Source organism: Calypte anna, chromosome 1 (assembly GCF_003957555.1).
Source record: "Calypte anna isolate BGI_N300 chromosome 1, bCalAnn1_v1.p, whole genome shotgun sequence".
NCBI lineage: Eukaryota > Metazoa > Chordata > Aves > Apodiformes > Trochilidae > Calypte > Calypte anna.
In genome coordinates this window covers 113640372-113662378 of record NC_044244.1, presented here as the reverse complement: position 1 = coordinate 113662378, position 22007 = coordinate 113640372, and the positions used below count along the sequence as shown (strand labels likewise).

Sequence of the window (22007 nt, the reverse complement as noted above, 5' to 3'; positions counted from 1 at the left end):
GATATTAATACTGTGGCTCGGGTGGGGATCCCAGAAGAGAAGGAAGACTAAATTGTCAGGAAACATGAAGGGAACAGGAAGGCTGGTGAATAATAAACCTTTATGTACCCTCCTCTCTATAAGCCCGACTGCTTAACAAACCCACTGAGAGAAGGGAGGGAGAGGGGAGAGCTGAGGATTACATCAATCACTTGGTTCCTAATGTTAGAGTTAATAATACACCAGACCAACTGCCTGGTGTCTCTATGACTGGGAGCAAAAGACAGAAGCATTTTTCAGTTACTTACAATGTAGTACTGTGGCAGGCGAGTCAGCCTGATAAACAACTTGTGTTTGGAAAGGTTTCCCACGGGATGGCTAGTGTAATTAGCGAGCTGAAGAGTTTCACTGCTCACTGTAGGCAGATGTTTTATAGATTGCTTGCAACGTTGCTGTCCAAGCCAGAACCTTGCATTGAAATAAAGGTGTAAGTAATCTGAGACTGTTTTACATTATTTTAGTGTATTGCTGCTTAGAGCATTAGTGCCAAATTAAGAGTCAGGCATATTTTAAGTCAACATTGCTGCTCAAGTTATATAAAGAAAAGCACACTGAACATTTCATGAGTTTGTATTTTCTTATGACTATCTTCACATATTGTCTTCAGGTAGAATAAAGACACTTGTTAATTTAAGAAGAAAAGCCTTGAATTATTCTCTGAAGGAACACATAAATAAAGTCTTATATACCACAACGAGTTTACACATGAAAAAAAAGTGACAAATTAGAAAAAAACCCATGCAGATTACAGTTAATTTACAACTTGAAAATCTTTGGTTATTATTTGGTACAGGAAAAAATCTTTGCTGCCATAGGTTGGTGAGCAATAAAAGTAAAAATGTCAAAGCTTGATGTCACACTGGGTTTGTTATAAACAAACTCCTTCACCTGAATAAGTTTTCACATGAACAACCCATGCAAGACACCAAACTTCTTCTAATGTTCAGAACTAAACTTTTCCATTATCAAATGGATTTTGGCTATAGTGGCAAGGCCAGAAAGCTTAGCTAGGCTTGAAAGGTACTCTGAAATGTGTGGCTTAGTTTTTCAAAATTCCACTGAAAACAGCAGTAGAAAGTGTGGATGCTCAGCATCCTTCCACCACAAAATACCACATTTATTATTGTAGATACACGTTAGATACAGCTGTCCTAAAAGACATTTCATGGCACAGTCTAGCTTCCTTAAAAACTGCAGGACTACCCAGGCCACTATTTCAAGTACATTATTTATAACAAAGGGAGGTTGATTAGTTTCTCCAGGGTGCCAATGCTTCATGCGTCATCATGCTTCTTTTAGAAGGAAAAATCCTCAAATAGAATTTTTGCCCTGATATTAGCTCAGAGTACTGGGAATTTCCAAAATGACAGCGCAGGTGGAACTTAGTTTTCATGCAGATGCAAACTGTATTTGTATTATTTGCTACAACCTCTAATGGAAGCCAAACGTATCTTGTGCTTAAATATCAGGGCTTTATGAAAGGAAAATTAGAGGTTTAAACCAGCAAGGGCTGAGTGTTAGAAGATAAACAGATATTATCTATATCATCCTAGGCCACTCCCTGTTTTTTTCTCTGTATTGTGAGAAAGGAGATTGTTCCTGCTGAGAAGGAGCAGAGTTCAGCTGCAGAAACAGTGGAATAAAGGAGATAGAAAATGAACATGAACACAAAATGAGATCCTCAGGAAGCAAGCTGTCTGCTAGTGACTTAAAGCAATAAGACTTCATGCAGAGTGTGCATATACCAGTGCATGAGGCTACATGTAAGGGGGTTGACTAAAGGAGAACTATCAAATCAACTCCAAGCAAAAGCAGAATTTCCTCCATCCATTTAGAGGAGATGGAAAATAACTCAAGGTTGCTTAGAACAGCTAGAGAATATATCCTCTACTGTGGCAAAACACAAAACCATGCAAGTGTGATCATCCAAAATACAAATAGTTTCCATAGAATGAATCACAATAAATGAATCATTTAAGTAACTTACTTGAGCTGCTGGAGCCAAGGAATGATACGCTTCATATCATCATTAACAGACTTCTCTATGTCATCAAGAGTCAGTTGATCTGCAAGAATGTCAGGTGAGTGAATGGTCTTGCCATCTGCTTTTCAAACTAAGTTTTGACTTTTTAATGAAAGTGTCTCATCTAATTAAACAAATAGTTAATCAGACAATCATGGATCAGCTGAGGTTGGAAGGGACCTGAAAAGACCATCTGGTCCAACCTTTCATGGTAGAGGGAGCCTTGATGAGAGTATCTAGCATCCTGTCCAGTTACATCTCAAAAATACCCAGTGATGGGGACTCCACCATGTCCCTGGGGGCACTGTTCCAAAGACTGATTGTTTCCACTGTAAAAAAAATTCTCTTACATTGAGGTGAAAACACTCCTGATGCCACTTTTAATTGTTGCCCCTTGTCTTCTCCATGTGGCTCATTGTGAAAAGAGAGATTAAGATACACAACAAGTGATCCAAAATACTTGTAAAATCACAGCAGAATGTTCAGGCAAATAAACTGGATTAACTGATTTAAAGTAATGTGATACCTGATGTTAAGACCTGAACAGCAACTCAAGATGTACAAGGTCACATTTCTCAATCACAACCATATGACTACATTCATTAACAGCACAACCCAGGAATCACTAGTTACAAAGAATATGCATTGTAGTGATGCTTAACAATATCTAGTCTGTTGTCTTCTTAAAATATATGTAACTGAAGTGTGGCTCTTAAGCACAAAGATCCACTTCTCTATTCCTCAAATTCAAGTACCTAGGTGATAACCCAAGCATGGTGTTAATTTGCATTATGCTTATTTACTTACAGAACTTTGGAGATTTGACAGATTTTTTTCCACACAAAATTACCTCATAACTCAGGACTTTTGCAAAGATTAAATATAACCTGGTTTTGCACCTACTTACCAACACCATACAGCATCAGTTGAAACATTCCAGAGTGGAGATCAACAAATACATGCAGGCACTCTGATCGACCACATGGTTCCAAAATTGGGATGACAAGAGTTGGAAGAGCCGTCTCAATGAATGCTACAAAAAATTTATGGTAACCATTTGACACAAAATCCAGGTTCATCATATTAAGACTTAGCACATTGTAATCACAGAACTTGTGCAAGCTAAGACTGCTTCTATAAAAAAAACAATTATTACACTCAACATAGAGGGAACTGATTATAAGAATTTCTCTGTGAAAATAGTATTAATCACAAACCAGTGAGAAAAAGACAGGACAAATTTGAAGGAGTTTATTAATTTTTTAGTATCTTTTTAACTCGCTACTTCATTATTATAAAATCAATTAAAATGCCAATAGTTTCAACCCAGTTGAAGTGGTTTCACACAGAGCTAGCTCAAGAAACTGAAGTATTTCCTTTCAGTTCTGAATATGTACCAATTTTACAGTAAACAAGTTTTAACACTTCAGCACATACTAAAATACTCTACCAGTGTCATCTATAATACTGTATTTTGAGGTATTTTACAGTTATCAATGCAGAACTATATAAAACTAAGTCTTGTTAATTCTGAACACATCCCCCTTTAGTTTTTCATATTTTTAATCTAAATTAAGGACAAAAAGAAACACCAAGGAAAAAGGAAACCATTCCTAGGTGCAAATAGAAAATAATGTGGAACAAATTTCAGTAGAAAATACATACAATTGTCATTGATGTTGTAGCTCTTAAGAATGGCTTTCAGCTCCTGGAGTTTTTGATGAGATCTTGCATGGACACTGTCTATAAGGAGTTTTTCTATTGATAGGTGATCAATCTGTAAAAAAGGAATGTACTTGAGCAAGTCCAAATTTGATGTGTAGACTTTATGCATAGTAAACTGAAGAAAAGTTACTTAATAAAACAATCTCTTCAGAAAAACTTGCTTAGAACTGTGGTGAACCAAATGAACTATTAATTCAATATTTCAAACACTGTAAAATTCAACAAACTAAAGAAGATTCTGTCTGCAGCAGGCAGTAGAGGGTTTTTGAGAGAAGACTAGTAGAAAACACACAAGAAAAGTTTCACAAACTATGCTGTTACCACTGCCTGTGCAGACCTAGTTGGTCTGGAGCAGGGCTAGAGTATTTTTCATATTAACTTGAATCTGCTCATAACTAGCTTAAGCTAAGGAAAAAAATAAAAAAACCCAGCCACAAAACCTCCATAACCAACACTCTATTAAAATATAGTTGCCTCCACATGAACACCTGTAGTTGTAGCATGAAATACAACACACTCATTTTAGTCCTGCTAATTAGGGTAACAATGCAGTGAAGATGCAGCAGCAGGCAACAGAACATGAAAACCCCTACCCAATCCAGGAGTACTTAGAGGCTTACATCTACAGCATCTAGAAACTGTGGCACTGCCAGTGTCAAATATAACCACTTACACTCACTAAGGCTTATTCGTGCAACTTAAAGCATTTGCATCCATTCAGACTATAGCAATGTTATTTATGTATCTTGCATATGCAAAGCTGCACAGATTACTGCAAAACCTTTTTCTAGTTAACCTCACATTGCTTTAAAAACTATTCAAGGTGAATAAAACTAGAATTTTATCATATCTTAACAGGTAAATGCAGAAGGGGTTTATACCAGAACAGAATTACACAGAATTTAAGTATATATCTTCATAGGTACCAGAATGACCTTCCCCTAAAGTCTAGCTTTACAAGACCAGGCCTTCAAAATCAAGTTTTTATCCACAAGACCATAGCAACTCAGCAGCTGCTAGGAGTTAAATTTTCCCCACAAACAAGGGACTACACATTCTATAGCTACATCCAGTTTTCAGTAGGTTAATGTATAACAACTTGCTTGGACAAACATAGTTTTCATGCCATAGTACCAAACATAGTTTTCATAGTACCTTGAACAAACAGAAACACAGTGTGCTATCCACGTCATTATACCCAAGATCATTATTCAAACACTGGAACAGAAGTGTATATATCATAGCTGATAATTTTTTAAGAACAAGTAGTTATAAAGGGAGTCAGCATTAACTTTGATAAATCTCAAATTCAGTGGCCTCCTATCTTAATCTACAGCGTGCAGACCTGATTCAGTGAGCTTAGATTACATCATCTCCAGTGGAACCTCTGCTTAAGTTCTAGACAAAGCACCTTTTCCTGGATTTAGGCATAAATACAATATCTTCAGTAAATTACCTGTACATTTAGTACTCTAAATATGCTAATTTAGGCTACTGAATGAGTAAATTTAGAATACATTTAGTATACCAATAGTAGTATAGTAGCCTTTCACAATAGAAGGCTACTATGCTCCATTATATTTCTCACATTTCTCTGTAGCCCAATCATATGAAGTTCTCGATGTTCACTACATAGTGACTTGTCTGTCAGTTTGGGTAAATAAGATGGTCCAAAAGGCTTAAATACAAAGCATGCACAGTAGCTGAGGACTATCACCAGTAGCCAGAGGTTGGGGGAGCCAGGTTTCCCTGTGCAAAAACTCTATATGAAGTTTGAAAACTGTACCATTCACTTCAGTTTACTAACTCTTAAAAATCCCAAACACTGCAAGAAATAATGACAAGCAGATCCTGATGTGTCACAGCCAGACATGATAGTAACTTACAGAAGACTTAACGTAAGACCCAGAATGCAGTTTCCCTTAGATACTGTTAACCAAGATCTAGAATTACCACCAAGGAAGCCTCATTCAAGTAGGAAGTTGACTGCAGTTGGTAATTTTGGATAAACACAACAGCCCCTGCTTTAATCTGAACAATTCAGATTAAATGTGTATTCAGACACAGTGTATTCAGACAGGCCAAATGACTTGATCTGGTTAGTGATAATGTAAAACCAGGCTTTAAGTGAACAGCCCTGCTGGGTAGCCAATTCAAATGGCACAGGGAAGCTGATTTTCAGAAGAGGTTTACACAACATGTCCAAGACAAGAAACAGGAAAACTGGCTCTCTATAAAGCACTTAAAGCCATATGCAAACCATAACTGAAACTTTGCTGTTGTCTCCCCCCAGCCTAAGCATTCTGTCTTTTAAGTGATACATAATGCACTGTGAAATGGGTGTAATTTTTAAGATGAAGTCATGGCCAATAATTTGTAACAATTTTAGGTTCCAATATAAACACAACAAAGCCTAGAATAAATACTGACTAGAAATCTCAGAAACAGCTCTTTAATTTGAACCAAAGTGAAATAACCTGACAATGCAAAGCATTTCTTAAGTTTTTTGATTTATAAAACTAGATGCCTAGTGAAAAGCAAATCTTTACCTTCATGGCTCTTTCCATCAGTTTGGAATCACAGGCTGGCAGTGGAGGCTCATGAGATATTTGCAAGGGTTTTGAGACATCAGTCTCATCAATCTTAATAGTGACTTTATGAACAGATGCAGTCCCAGTTTTCCTGCCAAGCACCTGTTGACTTAAAATACAGAGAATAATTAAACCACGTAACTGGAATAGTAGAAAGTATGCTTTTCAATAGCTAATACCTGATTCTCAGAGTTATGGTTAAGAAGATTGTCAGCTGAACAGAAAAACACATTTTTTCTAGATTACATTTTAATGAAGAAATGTTGGCAAACTATAACTACATTAAAAAGTTTGAGATGGTTGCAAATTAAACCCAACCAGAGCATTCAGGTTGCTTTTTAAATTTTTATCTAGTGTAAATCAAGCAATGAATTCAGTAAAAGACTGACAAAGAACTAATTTATTTAACTATCCACATAAACACAAGCTGTTTTGTAACTGTGTCTATTGTTCTCCTGTACATTAGTACACATACCTCACTTCTTTGCAAGCCAAGCAACATGTTTCAGTATCTAATCACAACAACTCACGAGTCTCACATAAAAAATAAGTACAATTCTGAAAACCCTGGCTCAAGCCTAGTAAATTAAAACAGTACTGATATTTCAGTTGTTTGTTAATGGCCCTTCTGATACTAACTTACTTCCAAACAGAGAGTGAGAGACATTTCCCTGCATGATATCGCTCCACTTGCACAAGGTCACCCCAGCGCTCTCGAATCAGCATTAGTGTCTGTGAATGCAAGACTTCCAGCTGAAGTGCTAAGCAGAAGGAGTCTAATGAATGGAGTTAAGAAAACAAGTCTCCAGAAAAGTCTACACTACAAAAATTCATTTCTGCACACTACATAAAACAATTTGTCAAAAAAGGCAGACAAGGTACTATCCAAAAAAGCACTAAAGTAGAAATCCAGATATAAAGACACAAACAACATCAAATATTTCTCAAAGGCATTTTGCCTTTTTAAAAACCCCTCTTTCCTAAGGCAGAGTGTTAGACAAAAGTGTCACAATAGCTTTCTTTTATAGATTTTAACTATGCTCATCTTTTAGGGAAAAGAAGATAACTAACAGAGAAATTCAATGCACCCAGCAGTTAACACTAAACCCATCTATCCTGGTTTGATCACCAGGATTTGTTTGTTTAATATGATTAAACAATAATCATATTAATAACATGATTCTGTTTGTTTCTGCAGAAACTGCTTCACGGAAAACCTTCACACTGTCAAGCAATTAGCCCTTTGCAGGTAGAAAGTCACTGCACTACTTTCTGCACATGCTACTCCTCATTTTATTATTCACACAGGTGAATAATAAACACATCCATCATCACCTTACTTCAGTTCTTGGGAGTAAGAGCTGACAGCTGCCATACCTTCCAAGTTAGCTCTGTATCCTATCTCTGAAATTAGCACAGCTGTTGCAGCACTGATGTGCCTCACAACCTGCTGTCTTGAGTACCTCACCCTCACCTTTGCTGACTAAGTGTGGAAAATCAAATCTACATGCTGGCACCTGAGAATAACTGTTTCCAAGGACATAATTTTCACATTACATCCACACTTTCTCCCTAGCTTAATGGAGAACCCATCTTTCTTGACCTCCAGCCACTAGGAGGAGCAAGGCTAAGTTAAACAGCTTTTCCGGAAGGATACGCAGACAGCTGTACATGTCCTGAAGTGGCTTTTCATCAGCAAACAGCCGTGACTGCACCAACTGATGGATGAAGTTGATCTGCATGCTGTGAACCAAGGCTCGACCATCTTTCACAAATTAAAAATAATTCACATTAGGCATCAGCAAATGAGTTATTTAAAACAATTAAATAAATTAATAAAAAAAACCCAAAACAACTGTACTTTGCAATTTTCATATCAGAAATTCTAACAAAGTGACAAAAAATCTTTGGTTTACTCTGGAAATTTCAGTCAGTCTACAACACTATCACAACCTGTCATTATTAAGATAGTAAAAGCATATAGAGCATGGTTAAAACGGGACAACTATATATAGCTTCATCATCTTCAGTTGTGATGTGTAAAACACCCAGTGTGAACAACTTATACAGCATCAGAGATTAACATTGTATTGAAAAGAAAGTGTGAAGGTTTGATTATTGGGTTTTTACCACCAGTTTCCTTGTCTTCAACCAAAATTTCCAGCTTGAGAAGGCGCCAGGGGATGTCTGGGTCATCACCCATCACTGTCAAAGTGGCCTCAAATTCACCCTCAACTCGGAACTTCACACGCCCATTGGCTAAAGAAGAAAAAAAATGTTTTATTTCACTCAGTCTCTTAAGATATCTCAAAATATCAGTGTGGTAGCTTCTGGCACTCACAATAAATGACTTCCCTATGGTTTCTGCTCTGTTGCATATGTTGCTGTGCAACTCTGATGATTTCACAGTTGCTTCTGCAACCAAAGCAGTGTCAATAAGCAGCATGGACAGAAGTACCAAACTGTCCTAACAGCAGTACTTGAGTCACAATAACTTGTTAACACTTATGCCACTGTAACACAGGGTTACATTTTGCTGATTACCACTTTGACCAGTTACACAAACAAAACATCTGCCTCAAATTTTCCATTTCTTTGCTATGTCAATCAATAATTTGAGAAATATTAAAAAAAGATTCAAAATATGATCTCAATCCAGGCTTACATCAATCTCACTGCAAACCATTTAACATTAAAATATTATAATTCCATTCTTGTGTGACAATGACAGTGTTTTGCACAATTTATATCCACACAGTGGAAGACTGTGTACACTACTTATCTAATTGGCATACATAACCTTTATGAGCACTGCTATCAGTTTCAAGAACTGGGAACAAAGACTGTCAAAACTATGTGGACAAGATCATAAAGAAAATAATTGGGAGAACAAACAATTCAGTGCAAGTCTTTACTATAACGTGTGGGTTAACCTTCTCCTTGGCAAGTTAACAAAGCATACCCTATATCTTTACAACTATAGACACACTGAAATATTCCTATAGAATTATTAACCATTTTAACTCAAGAAGTTTCATTTTCAAAAGCACCCCAGACACACTCTTAAAACAAACCGAAATCCAAACTAGAAACTAATAGAAGCTGAAATGTTTAGTTCACTGAAAAAGATTAAGAACTTGGGCATCTATCCATTTACTCTTCCACTATGCAAAAAACAGCTGTAATATGGATACTGCAAGCAAACACATAGGGATCACTGAAAACCACTATGATTTTGATCTAAGTCTGAGTGTGTGCCATAATGTATTTCTCAAAAAGTAATTCCAGTTCTTACCAACTGTGAGATTTGCCAGCTGTGGAGGGAGATCTGTGGTCACTAGTCTATGTCGAAGAATCTGGTTTAGCTGATGAAGTGTGGTTTGCTTCTCACTCTTTGTTATTGGGTCAGGAGGGATTATTTTATCCTGTTAAAATAAACACAGACAAGTCTAGCTATACAAACACCTAGCTAGTCAAACACCTACAATACGCTATAAGTAGCAATGGTGAAAAATAACCAGACTAGAAGTCTCAAAATGTAAATACTACAGGCATATAACAAACATAAATACACATGAGGAAAGTTTTGTATCTTACACTCAGATTTTTTTTTCTAGTTGATTACATTTAGCATTTAACAGGAGACTGACCAGTGAATAAAAGCACTCTACTTGCATCAATTAAATAAATTCAGGGCCTTAAACCAGGCTAAATTTGTATTTAAACACTAAGATTCAAAAGTCTATCTTTATCTGTAGCTATACATCTATGTCACAGGGACTATATTGTTTATATTACTTCACAAAATCCTATTATTCTGCATTTTAACAGTAAGAAAAGGCAGCAGCATTAAAGAGTGCTGTTAAGTATTTCATTGTATTTCCAAAAACAGAAAAAACCTCTAAGAACAACAGACATCAGTGTCTCCTTTTCACACTTCATTTTTCTAGGACAGTGGCTTAGCACATGCAAATATTTAAAGAATCAAGAAAGAAGAGTTGCTACTATACTCATCCTAGAGCAGAATTAGTTTAAATCAAGAGGACATGTTACTGGGAAAGCAACTTTGTTTAAATAGGAAGTGCTCTGCAAGAGAAACTGGCACTACAGAGACTTGGCACTATTAACAACAGCTCAACAACAGTTTCATTTGCACAAAGGCAACTATTTTCACAAGCATGGATTTGATACTGTACAGGGGACTTCCTCCCAACCAGCCCCAACATAAAGTAGCATTATTTACCCTAATGCAGGTAGGCAGACGTGGGTATGATCCAGTTGTCAGAACATCAATGGCATATGGGATAGCAAAACTAGGTAGACGAGCATGAACCAGAGCATCTCTAGCTAGTGATGCCAGACGATCAGCAGTGTCCACAAACAGGATAGCTTGCTGATCTAAAAAACTTGATATCATCTGTAGAGGACAGGGACAAAATAAAAAAAAACAAAAACCCCAAAACCAAACCAACAGCCCCCCCAAAGAAAAAAAACCAAAAAACACACACACACACAAAAGAGAAAAGTTGTATGTTATATCAATACCCTTTTATATTCAGTTCATCTAGTGCACGTGACTGAGATGATTTTATCTGTCACTTCAAAATCAAGAGATAACATCTATCAAACAAACAAAGGATTCCTACTCTGGCTATTTCTTACACTCATATGCAAGGACACTTTAAATCTGCATGCCATTTGTGATGCTGTGGATAATCTTGTAAAGCCTCACAACTCTGATGACTGCTACTGAAATGTAACTATATTTCTTTCTTATCACTAGGGGTTTGTTTTATGCAACATACTGGACTTTATTCTTTTTTAACCAAGGGTAGAATGAAAGTGATAATAAGAACACACTGAGCCATCTTTCCTGTCCTATGATTTAACCCCAAAGCATTCCTGAAATCATATGTAGATAAGCCTATCATTTTTGGCTACCAATTAATTTTTGGAAACATGCACTATTTAAAGACAAGATTATACAATTTCTAAATAGGAAGAAATTTGCTATCATTTAACATTCATTTACCCTGAAATTGTTTGGTTTTGTGTTTTGGTTGGTGTGGGTTTTTTTGATTGGTTGGTTTGTTGGTTTTGTTTTGGTATTTTTAACTTCTACCATAAGGTGAAGCTAGGGTATAGTAAAATCCCATATTGTTTAGAGGTTATTTTATGCCAAACCCTGTTGCTAACTTACCGCACATTTCTCCACCTTTCCAGCATTATTAGCCCATTTCACTAAGGCTAACAAACGAACAAACAGTTGACGAGTGCGACTTGCAAACTGCACTATTTCTATTTTTCTGGAAAAAAAAAAAAAAAGACATTCAGCCAGTGCTCAGATACATATTAAAGCTGTGATTTAACTCTGTGCCAATAAAAAAAAAGCTGTAATGATAACTTCCAATTCTGTTAATGGAGACATCCCTAATTTATGGCTTGTTCGATAAGAAGAAGGGAAAAAAAAAAGCTTACTGTTCTGCATGCCTAGCTGCTAGCAACATAGATGGATCTGACCTAACCAAGACTGTCTGGGGAAACAAAAAAAGCACTCACATAAATTTAATCACAGATTTTAAGAGAAACAATTCCATAGCGACTGAATTAACAACTGAATTAATTTTATACCTTTTAAAGGATTTCCCCAGGGCTTATGATTAAGTTTGAAGTAGACAGGCAATATACCTAAGGGTTATAGAATCTGGCAGTAACATTATACTGACATTTACTAAAGACAATATATAAATTAAATACTAAACAAAGTATCACTAGTAATTTTAAAACATCTTTATACAGTATGTTACAATATGCTAGCATTTTGCCCGAAAACCAAGTAGTGGTAGGGAAGACCAGAAAAAAAACCTTTCCTCTCCATTATTTCAGTCAGGGGTAGGAGACAGAAATCATTACTTAGGCTTATAGTCAAACAGCATTGTGCAAGACACTAATACATCCTGTACATGGAATCAACAGCACTTAAAAATCTCTTTGGTGCAATTGAAAATAAAATCTATCCAAAGTAGATCTTAAGCCTACTGTCAGTGTTTTGAAATACAAAAATTCTTTACCTTGCAAAGAAATTGTGATAAGGAGTTATTTTTTCTAAAAGAGAAAGTAACAGGGGCATGCCCAGATTTTCCTCCTTTGTTACAGATCTACATTACAGATGCATTAGACGAGAGATGAAGATCTACAATGTAGATCTGCAATACCATACACTCTGAAATACCATTTAATCTACTTTTCACAGAGGCTTTCTTACTTTTCTACACATACAATTCAGAAATTTCATCATGGTTTTCAAGTTATTTTGGAAAAAGCAAAACAAATGAAAATAATAAAATCAATCAAACAAAGAAACAACAAAAAAACCACACCACTCCCCCCCCAATCAAACAAAAAACCACCCAAAAAACCCCTAGCCCCTAGGCATTTTCCTAACAGGGTTTTCTAAAGTAACTTAAACATTTGGCCAAAAAGAACATTAATCTGTGCAACAGATAATGGCCTCTACCAAGCAGAAGTCGCACCTCCTTCTGATCCTAATCTGTAAAGCACATAACGATAATATAGATACAGCCTGTTTCTGCTGAAAGTGTTGTGTAATGAGGTTATTTCTTTTGTGCAACAAATAAAGCATAATCTGCTAGTAGCAAATGAACATTTAGGCCAGAAGCATAACTAACACCATCTGGTCCAATTTCTTGCATTATATATTACAAATGTCACCCAAGTACTTGGGCATTAAGCCCGTAACTTTTCTGAGTTCTAGAGCATATGTTTTAGAATGGCATTCCACCTGATAGTAAGATTTCAACTGGTACACAAGCCACTGTCTATACACAATGCTCTAATAGTAATCACACAGTGAGAATAAGTTATTAAAATTGTGAAAGATTCTAAAAAGAAATGAGGGGATTTGAAAAATGTCTACAGTGAGACTTTAGATTGCCAGTCATCTGTCAGATGAGCTCCATATACAAATTGCTAAAATCAAGTAGTTATCTCAATCAAACTTCTGTGGTGAAAACAGCATGACAGCAAGAAAAATTCAAAATTATGTCCCGTGGCCAGCAATCAAAGGTAAACAAATCCTCCCAACCCACCCCCCCCAAAGAAAAAACAAACCAAAACAAGAAAAAACACAGAAAAATGTACAGCAATTTAATAATTGAATTACTGAAAAAACTATACCCAGTATTGTAGTAACTGTTCTGTTAATATGACACACGTGAAGTTACAGAAGACTTGTTACTTCTGTTTGACAGAATCCTGCTTCCAGAAGCACTACTTTCATCCTTGAGTGACAACTGTCTTGGGAATTCATATCCATCTACTTGTCTACTAAGAACACCAACTCTTTCGAATTTGTTGCATTCCTGTATGTCATGGTTTAACACTGGGCTGGCAAATAAATGAATGACAAATGCTTTCTACTAACCCCTCTTCCCAATACAGAAAGGAGAGAGAATAAGGGAGAAACACCTACAAGCTGGAAACTAAACTACAGGGTTTTCATGAAACAATGAATTAAATATAATTAAATCTATATTAAATATATTTAATATATTTACATATATGTAAAAAAATAAATATATATATTATATATATTAAATTTATGCAAATATACACGTAAGAGATACCATGTTCTTTTCCCCTTCCCCACAGTAATCCTCATGTCACCACCGAGGCTGCAGGGCAGCCCCAGGAAAGTCCCAGGCTGGACTCCAGGAGTCACTGACAGATGGGAGCTGGATGCAGAGGAACACATGGATTTGGAAGGGCACAGACTAGGATCAGAGGCAGACAAACAGACAGAATCCTCCCAGGATGCAGGCCATAGATGAAGAAGAACTTGATCCTCGTGATCCCTCAAATCTATAGCCAATCTGATGCGTATGGGATGGAATACTCTGTTTTTCCAGTTTTGGTCATCTGTATGCACTGTTCCTCCTTAAAGGAGGGTTGCAGGTGTTACTCTTCTACTTCCTTTTTCTTTTCAAAGTATAACATGTTTTTCAGAACCAAGCAGTGGCCTTGGTTCTGCATACCATTCTCTAGCCGTAACTATAAACATTGAGTGTTATCAGTCCTACAAGCAGATAGTGACTGAGAAACATGCCAATAAGTTCAGCAAGTGCTGTTCCTTATAAAGGACTCAGCTGTAAGTAAAATTACAAGAAAGAAAATTACTTCTATCCTGGCTCAAACCAGGACACTTCATCCTTCATTACTGATACAGGACCTTCTGCTAGGCTGCACAAAAAATTCCATTCAAGCAAGAGTATATTTACAAGGCCTTTAAAAGCAAATTAAAGCACATCAAAAAGCTTTCTAAAGACCAGAGCATTCAGTGTGTTCTTTACCTTGGTCTTTACTGATCTCAGGGGGTTCAAATCTTTAAGACTAGTGACTAAGTGAAGTATTAGCTACAGTAAAAAAGTATCAGGTTAAGGACTGCTTAAGCAAGCTTGACATACAAAAGCCCATTGGAGTGGATGAGATTCATCCAAAGGTACTGAGGGGACTGACCCATGCCACTGGGATAATTTTCAATATGGCATGGTGATCAAAGGCCTTCATGACTGGAGTAAGTCAAACATCATTCCTTTCTTCAAGCTGGCCAAGAAGGATCTAGGGACCCTTAGGGCCAGTTGGTCTAAGCTCAGATAAGAAGAAAATCCTTAGAAGAAATCTTTCCAGAAGCCACTTCCAGATAAATAAAGAACAGAAAAATAGCCTTGATTTGCATGCAGATTTGCCATGGGCACACCATCCTTGATGAACACAATTGCTTTCTACAAAGTGAAGAGGTCTGTGATCAAGGGGAGAAGATGTGTTTATGTTCTTTTACACAGCTTTTGAGGAGATCTCCTATAGTATCCTCGTAGCCAAGCTGATGAGATATGGCATGGGCAAGTGGACTATGAAGCAGGACTGCCAGGAATAAAATGCTGGGACTGGCTACCAGTTGGATTTCTTTAATACTGGTGACTAGTGGTGTTCCTTAAGGGCCAAGGCAGGGGCAAATACAATTTAACACTTCCAACAATTATATGCATGATGCAAAGGATTGCACTCTTTGGAAGTTTGCAAGTGATGCCAAACCAGTAGCAGCAAACATTCAACTACCTCAGCTGGATGGAGGAACTGGTTGACAGGAGCCTCATGAAGTTCAGGAAAACCACATGAAAAGTGCTGCATTTGGAACCAAAAATTCTCATGTAAAAGTGAAGCCTAGGTACTAAGCAGCAGCTGGGCAGCAGCTCTCCAGAAATGGACCTGTGGGTTCTAGTGGACAGGGGAACAGGCATCAGGGATGTGCCCTGGCAGTAACAACAGGCTATATTTGCATCAGTGCAGCCCAGGACAAGGAAGATGATTATTCACCTTGACCCAGCATTTGTGAGATTATATCTGAAGCATTAAATCCAGTTTTATACTCTCCAGCCAAAAAGATGTTGCCAGACAGCAGTGATATAGGAGCTAGAACACATGACATACAAAGAGGGGCTGAGAAAGCTTGAGAAGGCTATTATGAGAGCCTACTGCTACCTTCAAATATTTAAAGAGGTGTTACACAGAAGATGGAAGCAGACTTTTCTCAAAAGTGCAACAGGATGAAGGACAACAGCCACAAAGTAGAAGAGTGAAAAGCTTGTCTGACATTAGAAGAAACACAGTGAACACACAGTGAGGTGGTCAAAGACTGAAGTAGGTTGCCCATGATTTCCATCCTAGCAGATACTTAAAACTCAACTGGATATGACCCAGAACAACTTCATCCAACTTTGAAAGTGTCTTTTACTTCAAAGAGCTGTACTCAGTCTCCAAAATCAATCCAACCAAAACTGTGTATATGAAAGAAATGAAGTTATTTTGTCATTAGAAAAGAATGGAACTCGATGTTTCACTAGAACTAGGTGTGTAATTGCAGTGTTGTTGAACTAATGAATACCATGTTTTTACAACATGTTCTGAATATATTTTTTAATGTTGAGTGGATGACCATTTTTTCTGACAGGTTGATAACTAACAGTCTTGTTCCCTAACTGCTGCAAAACCCACTACGAAACTTGCTTTTAGGAAAACAGTATCTTTACATAGTTATTGGAAGTTTTTTACAATACTACCCAACAGGAACTGTTCACTCAGAAATGCAGGTGTAAGGTTTCACCTTCTATTTACCCACAACAGAAGACAGTGCCTTACAAAGTCATTATAATCCAAGCCAAAATTAATCATAAAAAGACACTACTGTATTTAGATAAAATGTTTCCCACTGTTACACTTTATTGGAGGATAAAACAGAACAGATAAAGAATATGGAGCTCAAAAGGTCCCCATTTTGAAGAAACAAGCCTTTGAATTTCTCCCACACTATTAATTTCACACCACAGTACTAATGCTTTTCTAATCCAACCATATCTTTTTGCAACAGTTTTCTCCTGTCATTGATAATGCATAATTCCTAACAATTCTCCGTATCACTGAATCTCTTAGCTAGGCAATGCAGTAATGAAAGCAGGTTTTATCTGAACTTTATTACAGGATAATGCCACAACATCTTCATAGAAGTCTGTATGCCGCCGTATCACCATGTTAGCTTCAAGATACAGCTTGAAGGCCAACTACTGCTGCCACTACAGCTCTTAAAAAGCTAGGAAAAACAGAATAATCTGGATAATTATATTCCTTATAGTTTTCCTCCAAGAGCTGGAAAGCCACCAAGATGAGTTGTACATCAAACCTGACAAGTATGTGAACTTTTAATTTCAAGGCAATTTCAACTGCAGAACATTCTTTGTAACCATTTACATTGTCTTACTTTCTTTTATCTGTAATCCATTAGGACTAAAGATTTTGTTCCAAACCTTGTGTGCACCACAAAATAAGTTCCAGTTTTACCAAGAAATGCTGAACATCTCGATGGGAGAAGCCACCCTAGCAGTACAAAGGAGATCTGGACCTAAGATGAATGCAATTTTCTCAGCTAATAGAGTGACAGTTAAAAAAAGAAATACCACATAAGCTCCAGTAAAACGCAGATCATTTCTCTTCATAAAATATCATGTATAAGCAAAGCCAGCACAAGGAATCATCCCTGATTATGATTCCCTGAAATGGGGTTAATCCCACCACATGTTATGAGAGTTCTGGAATATTTGAGATTACTGAATTAATGATCATTCTGGTACACAGAATTCTTTATCAACATTTTTGATTTAAGAAATTAAGAAAATCAGGTCAGTTAGCATCTCAGCACAAATAGAAGAAACAATTTGCTGGCAAATTCTACAAGATTTGTTAATAGAAACAAGTAAATCAAGTTCTTTCATCTCAGGGGGTGGGGTGAGCGGAGAGAAGGTGAAAAGGCCTTTCTCATCTCTTACATTTGTTCTCTAATATAATCTCTGCTCTTCAAAACCATATAGAACAGAAGCAGGAAACAGTGCTCATTACAGAAAAGATTTGGTAACATGCAAAAAAGCAGAGAAATTATTTTTAACAGAATCTATTTAGGTTCTGCAGTTCCTTTTCACACCAGCTTTACTGTCACTGCATTGTTTCAAGATTCTCTCATGAAGAGAAAAATGCCCTTGACAGAGTTCACCTACTATAACAGCAACAGCATGTTACTGAATAGTGCAACATCAAGATAAATCCAAACAAAACAAAAAACTAATATTGTCATTGATGCTGAGAAAAAAACATTGAAACTGTGTAGAGACAGCAAGACAGACAAGGCTTATTTTCTTGCATAAAATCTAAAATTAGGTGAAAAATATTTCATTTGAACAGTCCTATATTAACCATCTTAAACAAAGTTCTATACTTCAAAATTAATTATAGATCGTCTTACTGTAACTCACCTTTCCATATCAGTCTTCCTTGGTAACCTGTATTAAAAAGAAAAAAAAATGCTTATTATATATTATATATTAATATCTTTTGTTCTCTTATACTTCAGACTATTAGAAATTTTGCTAATCTTAAACTAAGTACAAGAACAACTTTTACACACCATTTCAAAATTTCTACAACTGTAAATGTTTCCTAAATACAATGAAAGTACATGTTTCATAAAGGAAGTAGCTTGATAGTTCTAGAAAGTAGCCGACCTAAAGGTAATGGGGGGGACACACTAAAATCAGGTATATAACAGCATCACAAACCACCCACTGCTAGTCTGAAAAAGATAAGTGGAACTGCTAAAATCAATTTAAAGCCTTGATGAAGGGTGCTGAAATCCCAGGATTGCTGCTAATCTCGTAAAGCACATAGTATCACTGCCTGTGCTCTGTAAATGATGGCTCTCACTCATCATCCATTATTAGAGTTAATTAATCCACAGGTGCAATCCTAAAACATCTGCAGTGGTGTTAAAATTTGCTCTTCCCTGAAATCAGTTTGTTTTCCATTTTTAATCATTTTTAGCATGCAGAAATGCCATACTCTTAGAACTTTATCAGACCTATGTGACAAACAATACTGCAGAGAAGGGACTGTATTTCTGTACTGTTCTAAAGGTATCATAATCATCTAATTTTAAAAAGTTGTGCTTTTTTTCTAGGACTAGGCTGGTGCTGGTAAAAGAATGAGAAAATTTGTTGGAGGGAAGAATAACACCTTCCAGCAGGGCCAAATCCATGCTTTATCATGGTTTCTGTTGGAAGGGACCTGAAAGAACACGGGGCATTCACAACTTCTCTGGACAATCTGTTCCAGTGCCTCATGACTACCAAAATGAAGAATTTCTTCCTAATGTCTAATCCAAATCTACCCTCTCCCATTTTAAAGCCATTCTCCCTCATCCTATTATTGTATGCTCCTGTAAAAAGTCCCTCCCAGTTACAGGAAGGACACTATGAAGTCTCCCCAGAGCCTTCTCTTCTGCAGGCAGAACAACCCCAAGTCACTCAGCCTGTCATAGCCCTCTGTGCTCCAGCCCTCTGATCATCTTCATGGCTCTCCTGTGGGTTTGCTCCAGCAGGTCCATGTCCTTCCCATGTTGGGGGCTCCAGAGCTGGACACAGTTCTACAGGAGAGCACAGCATAAGGGGAGATTCATCTCCCTTGATCTAGTGCTCAGTTCTTTTGATGCAGCCCAGGATGCTGCTGGCTTTCTGGGCTGCAAGTACACATTGCCACTTCATGTTGAGCTTCTCATCAACCAACACGCTCAAGTCCTCCACAGGACTGTTCTCAATCCATTCTCTGCCCAGGCTGCATTTGTGCTTGGGATTGCTCTAGGTCAGGGGCAGGACCTTGCACTTGGTCTTACTGAACTTCATGAGCTTGGCATGGCCCAACCCTGAAGTCTGCCAAGGTCCCCATGGATGGCATACAGCAGGTAAGTTTAGCTCTCTAGGGTTTTGGAGGGTACATCACATGGCTTATAAACTTCATGGTGAATCAAAATGCTCAAGGCATGTGTTGTTCATACCACCCACTTTATTTTGTACCCTAACTATGTCCTTAAGTGAAAAGGACCTGTTCTACACCTTAAATCAAAAATAAAAAATATCACAGGCACATGCTCCTACAAGAACACATACAGCATCCATTACTGTCTATATATACCATAAACCAACAGGAAAGACTTCTTGACTGATGTTTTGTAAGTTCCTCCAATACAAACTGAAACTCTAAAAGGTTTCCTGAGTTTGAACACCCTTAAGTCAAGCAAAATTCTGCATACTTACCAGAAGTGGTACTTTACAAACACTATACCTATTTTTCATTTGTTTTACATATAATTCTTAAAACATACAAGTTCTCCACAAGAACCTCTAAAGTTAATCAAAGTAAAAGGGAAACAGGTGCACTCAGACTCTAAATGCTCTCAGGAAAAGTTTTTCTTGGCCCCAAAATATTCCTTTGTTTTGCCAACTCAAGCACAACATCAGCACATCAGATAATAAAGTAAATAACTTGTTTCCCCCAGATAATCAATGACTATTTGAAGAAGTACACAAGCAGCTCAGCGACTTTCTGCACCTGAAAGTATCTCAGTTTCACAGGTTTCATGTATTGTTATCAGCATAAACACTACAATTGAAGTTTTTGACGCTAACCTAAGGGCAAACTTTAGCATTTAACCCGACAACCTGCATCCAACTGCTCTGCATTCCACACAAACATTTATGATAGAATCCCATAATAGGGGCCTCTGCTCGGCCACTAAACACAGCGCGTTGCAGAAAGAAACCCGCACGAACAGGGCATTTCCCCAGAGGGGGAGAAGCAGCAGGAGAAACCAACTCTGGCCCCTCTCACCCTCCACCCCATCCAGCCTGGGCCGGGAGCCGGGACAGATCCCGGGCGAAGCCTCCTCACTCTCCCGAGCTGCAGAGAGGCGGCACTGCCAACCCCGGCAGCCAAGGCGAGTGAGGCGCGGGAGAGGGCCGAGGGGCTTTGGGTCACTCACAGGTCGGCCAGCACGGTGAGCTCGGCGTAGGTCCGGTGCAGAAGGAAGTCGATGAGGGTGCTGAGTCGGTAGCCGGGACTGGCGGCGGCTGTCACGGCCCCGGAGGCCGGCGGAGCCGGGGCTGACACGGGGCCCCCGCCGGCCGGCACCAGCTGGTTGCTCTCCAGCTGCACCGGCGCCATGGCGGCAACGGCAGCACCTCAACCCCGGGTAGGAACCGCTCGTCAGCCGGGGCGTCCGGCGCTCCCGGCGGCACCGGCACCCGGCCCGACTCACCCCGCACGGGGGGGGGAGCGGGGCGGCCAGCGGCGGGAGCGGGCGGGAGCTCCGGCGCTGAGGTAGACGGCGGCACCGAAGGGATCTCCGCAGCGCTCAGAACCCGCTTAGCGCAGGGGCCGCCGCCATGTTGGGGGCACGGAACCGGAAGCGAACAGCTGAGACGGACCGGAAAGAGAACCTTTCCGGGACAGCCGAACTCGGAGGCGGGGTGAGGCGTGGGCCGCGCTCCAGCGGGCGGGGCCGGCAGGTGGCGGCGGGGCGGCGAGGCGGCGGCAGCGGGGGCGCGCCGGACACGGGCTGTTGTGGCCGTTGCGGCCGTTGCGTCGCGTGGTCGCTGCTGCTGCTGCCGCCGCTGCCGCCGCCGGTGCCTGAGGGCCAGCGCGCGGGGCCGGGCTCCTGGCGGGAGCAGCAGCGGCGGGAGGGCGACTCCTCCGGCCCGGCCTGGCACAGCTTTCCTGAGCCCCCCCCGTGCGGGGTGGGAAAGCGGCCCCTGTCCCGAAGGCCTGCAGGGCTGTGCCGTGTGGCGGTCCCAGTGGAGAGGCCGAGCCGGGGTACCTCGTACCACGGCGAAGAGGCTGGGGGGAGGGGGTAGAGGCGCGGCCGGGAAGGGAAATGGCGCCGCGCTCGGGATGCTCTCTGGAGAAGGGCTGTAGCCGGGTGCCGTCACAGAATCACAGACTGGAGTGGGTTAGAAGAGACATTAAGGGCCATCTAGTCCAAATGCTCTGCCGCAGGCATATACGCCTCTCACTAGACCAGGTTGCCATCCCTGAGGTGCTTCCCGGCAGCGCCACGATTGAAAGATCTTTAAAAGACAATGGAGGGACACCAGGAAAAACGATTATATTTCCCCGCCTTAGCGAAATACGAGGTGAAGGATAGCTCGGGGGTAGACTTCGCCATCAAGACATCAAGA

At 39.2% G+C, this 22007-nt stretch overlaps 1 protein-coding gene across 2 annotated transcripts in view; it reads right to left on the bottom strand.

Moving 5' to 3' along the window:
* MED14 (mediator complex subunit 14) overlaps window positions 1-21224 on the bottom strand; it is a 39021-nt gene extending 17797 nt beyond the window's left edge. The window contains exons 1-13 of one of the 2 annotated variants that reach the window (XM_030462393.1): window positions 20813-21224; window positions 18255-18281; window positions 11579-11684; window positions 10622-10795; window positions 9674-9803; window positions 8509-8637; window positions 8036-8143; window positions 7022-7154; window positions 6337-6487; window positions 3728-3839; window positions 2970-3095; window positions 2027-2105; window positions 288-447 (exon numbers count right to left, since the gene is read on the bottom strand). In XM_030462393.1, coding sequence (XP_030318253.1) covers window positions 288-447; window positions 2027-2105; window positions 2970-3095; window positions 3728-3839; window positions 6337-6487; window positions 7022-7154; window positions 8036-8143; window positions 8509-8637; window positions 9674-9803; window positions 10622-10795; window positions 11579-11684; window positions 18255-18281; window positions 20813-20994 — 1617 coding nt within the window. In that variant the 5' untranslated portion in view covers window positions 20995-21224. The remainder of the gene's footprint in view (window positions 1-287; window positions 448-2026; window positions 2106-2969; window positions 3096-3727; window positions 3840-6336; window positions 6488-7021; window positions 7155-8035; window positions 8144-8508; window positions 8638-9673; window positions 9804-10621; window positions 10796-11578; window positions 11685-18254; window positions 18282-20812) is intronic. The other variant, XM_030462402.1, reaches the window with a different exon arrangement.
* Between the last annotated feature and the right edge of the window lie 783 nt (window positions 21225-22007).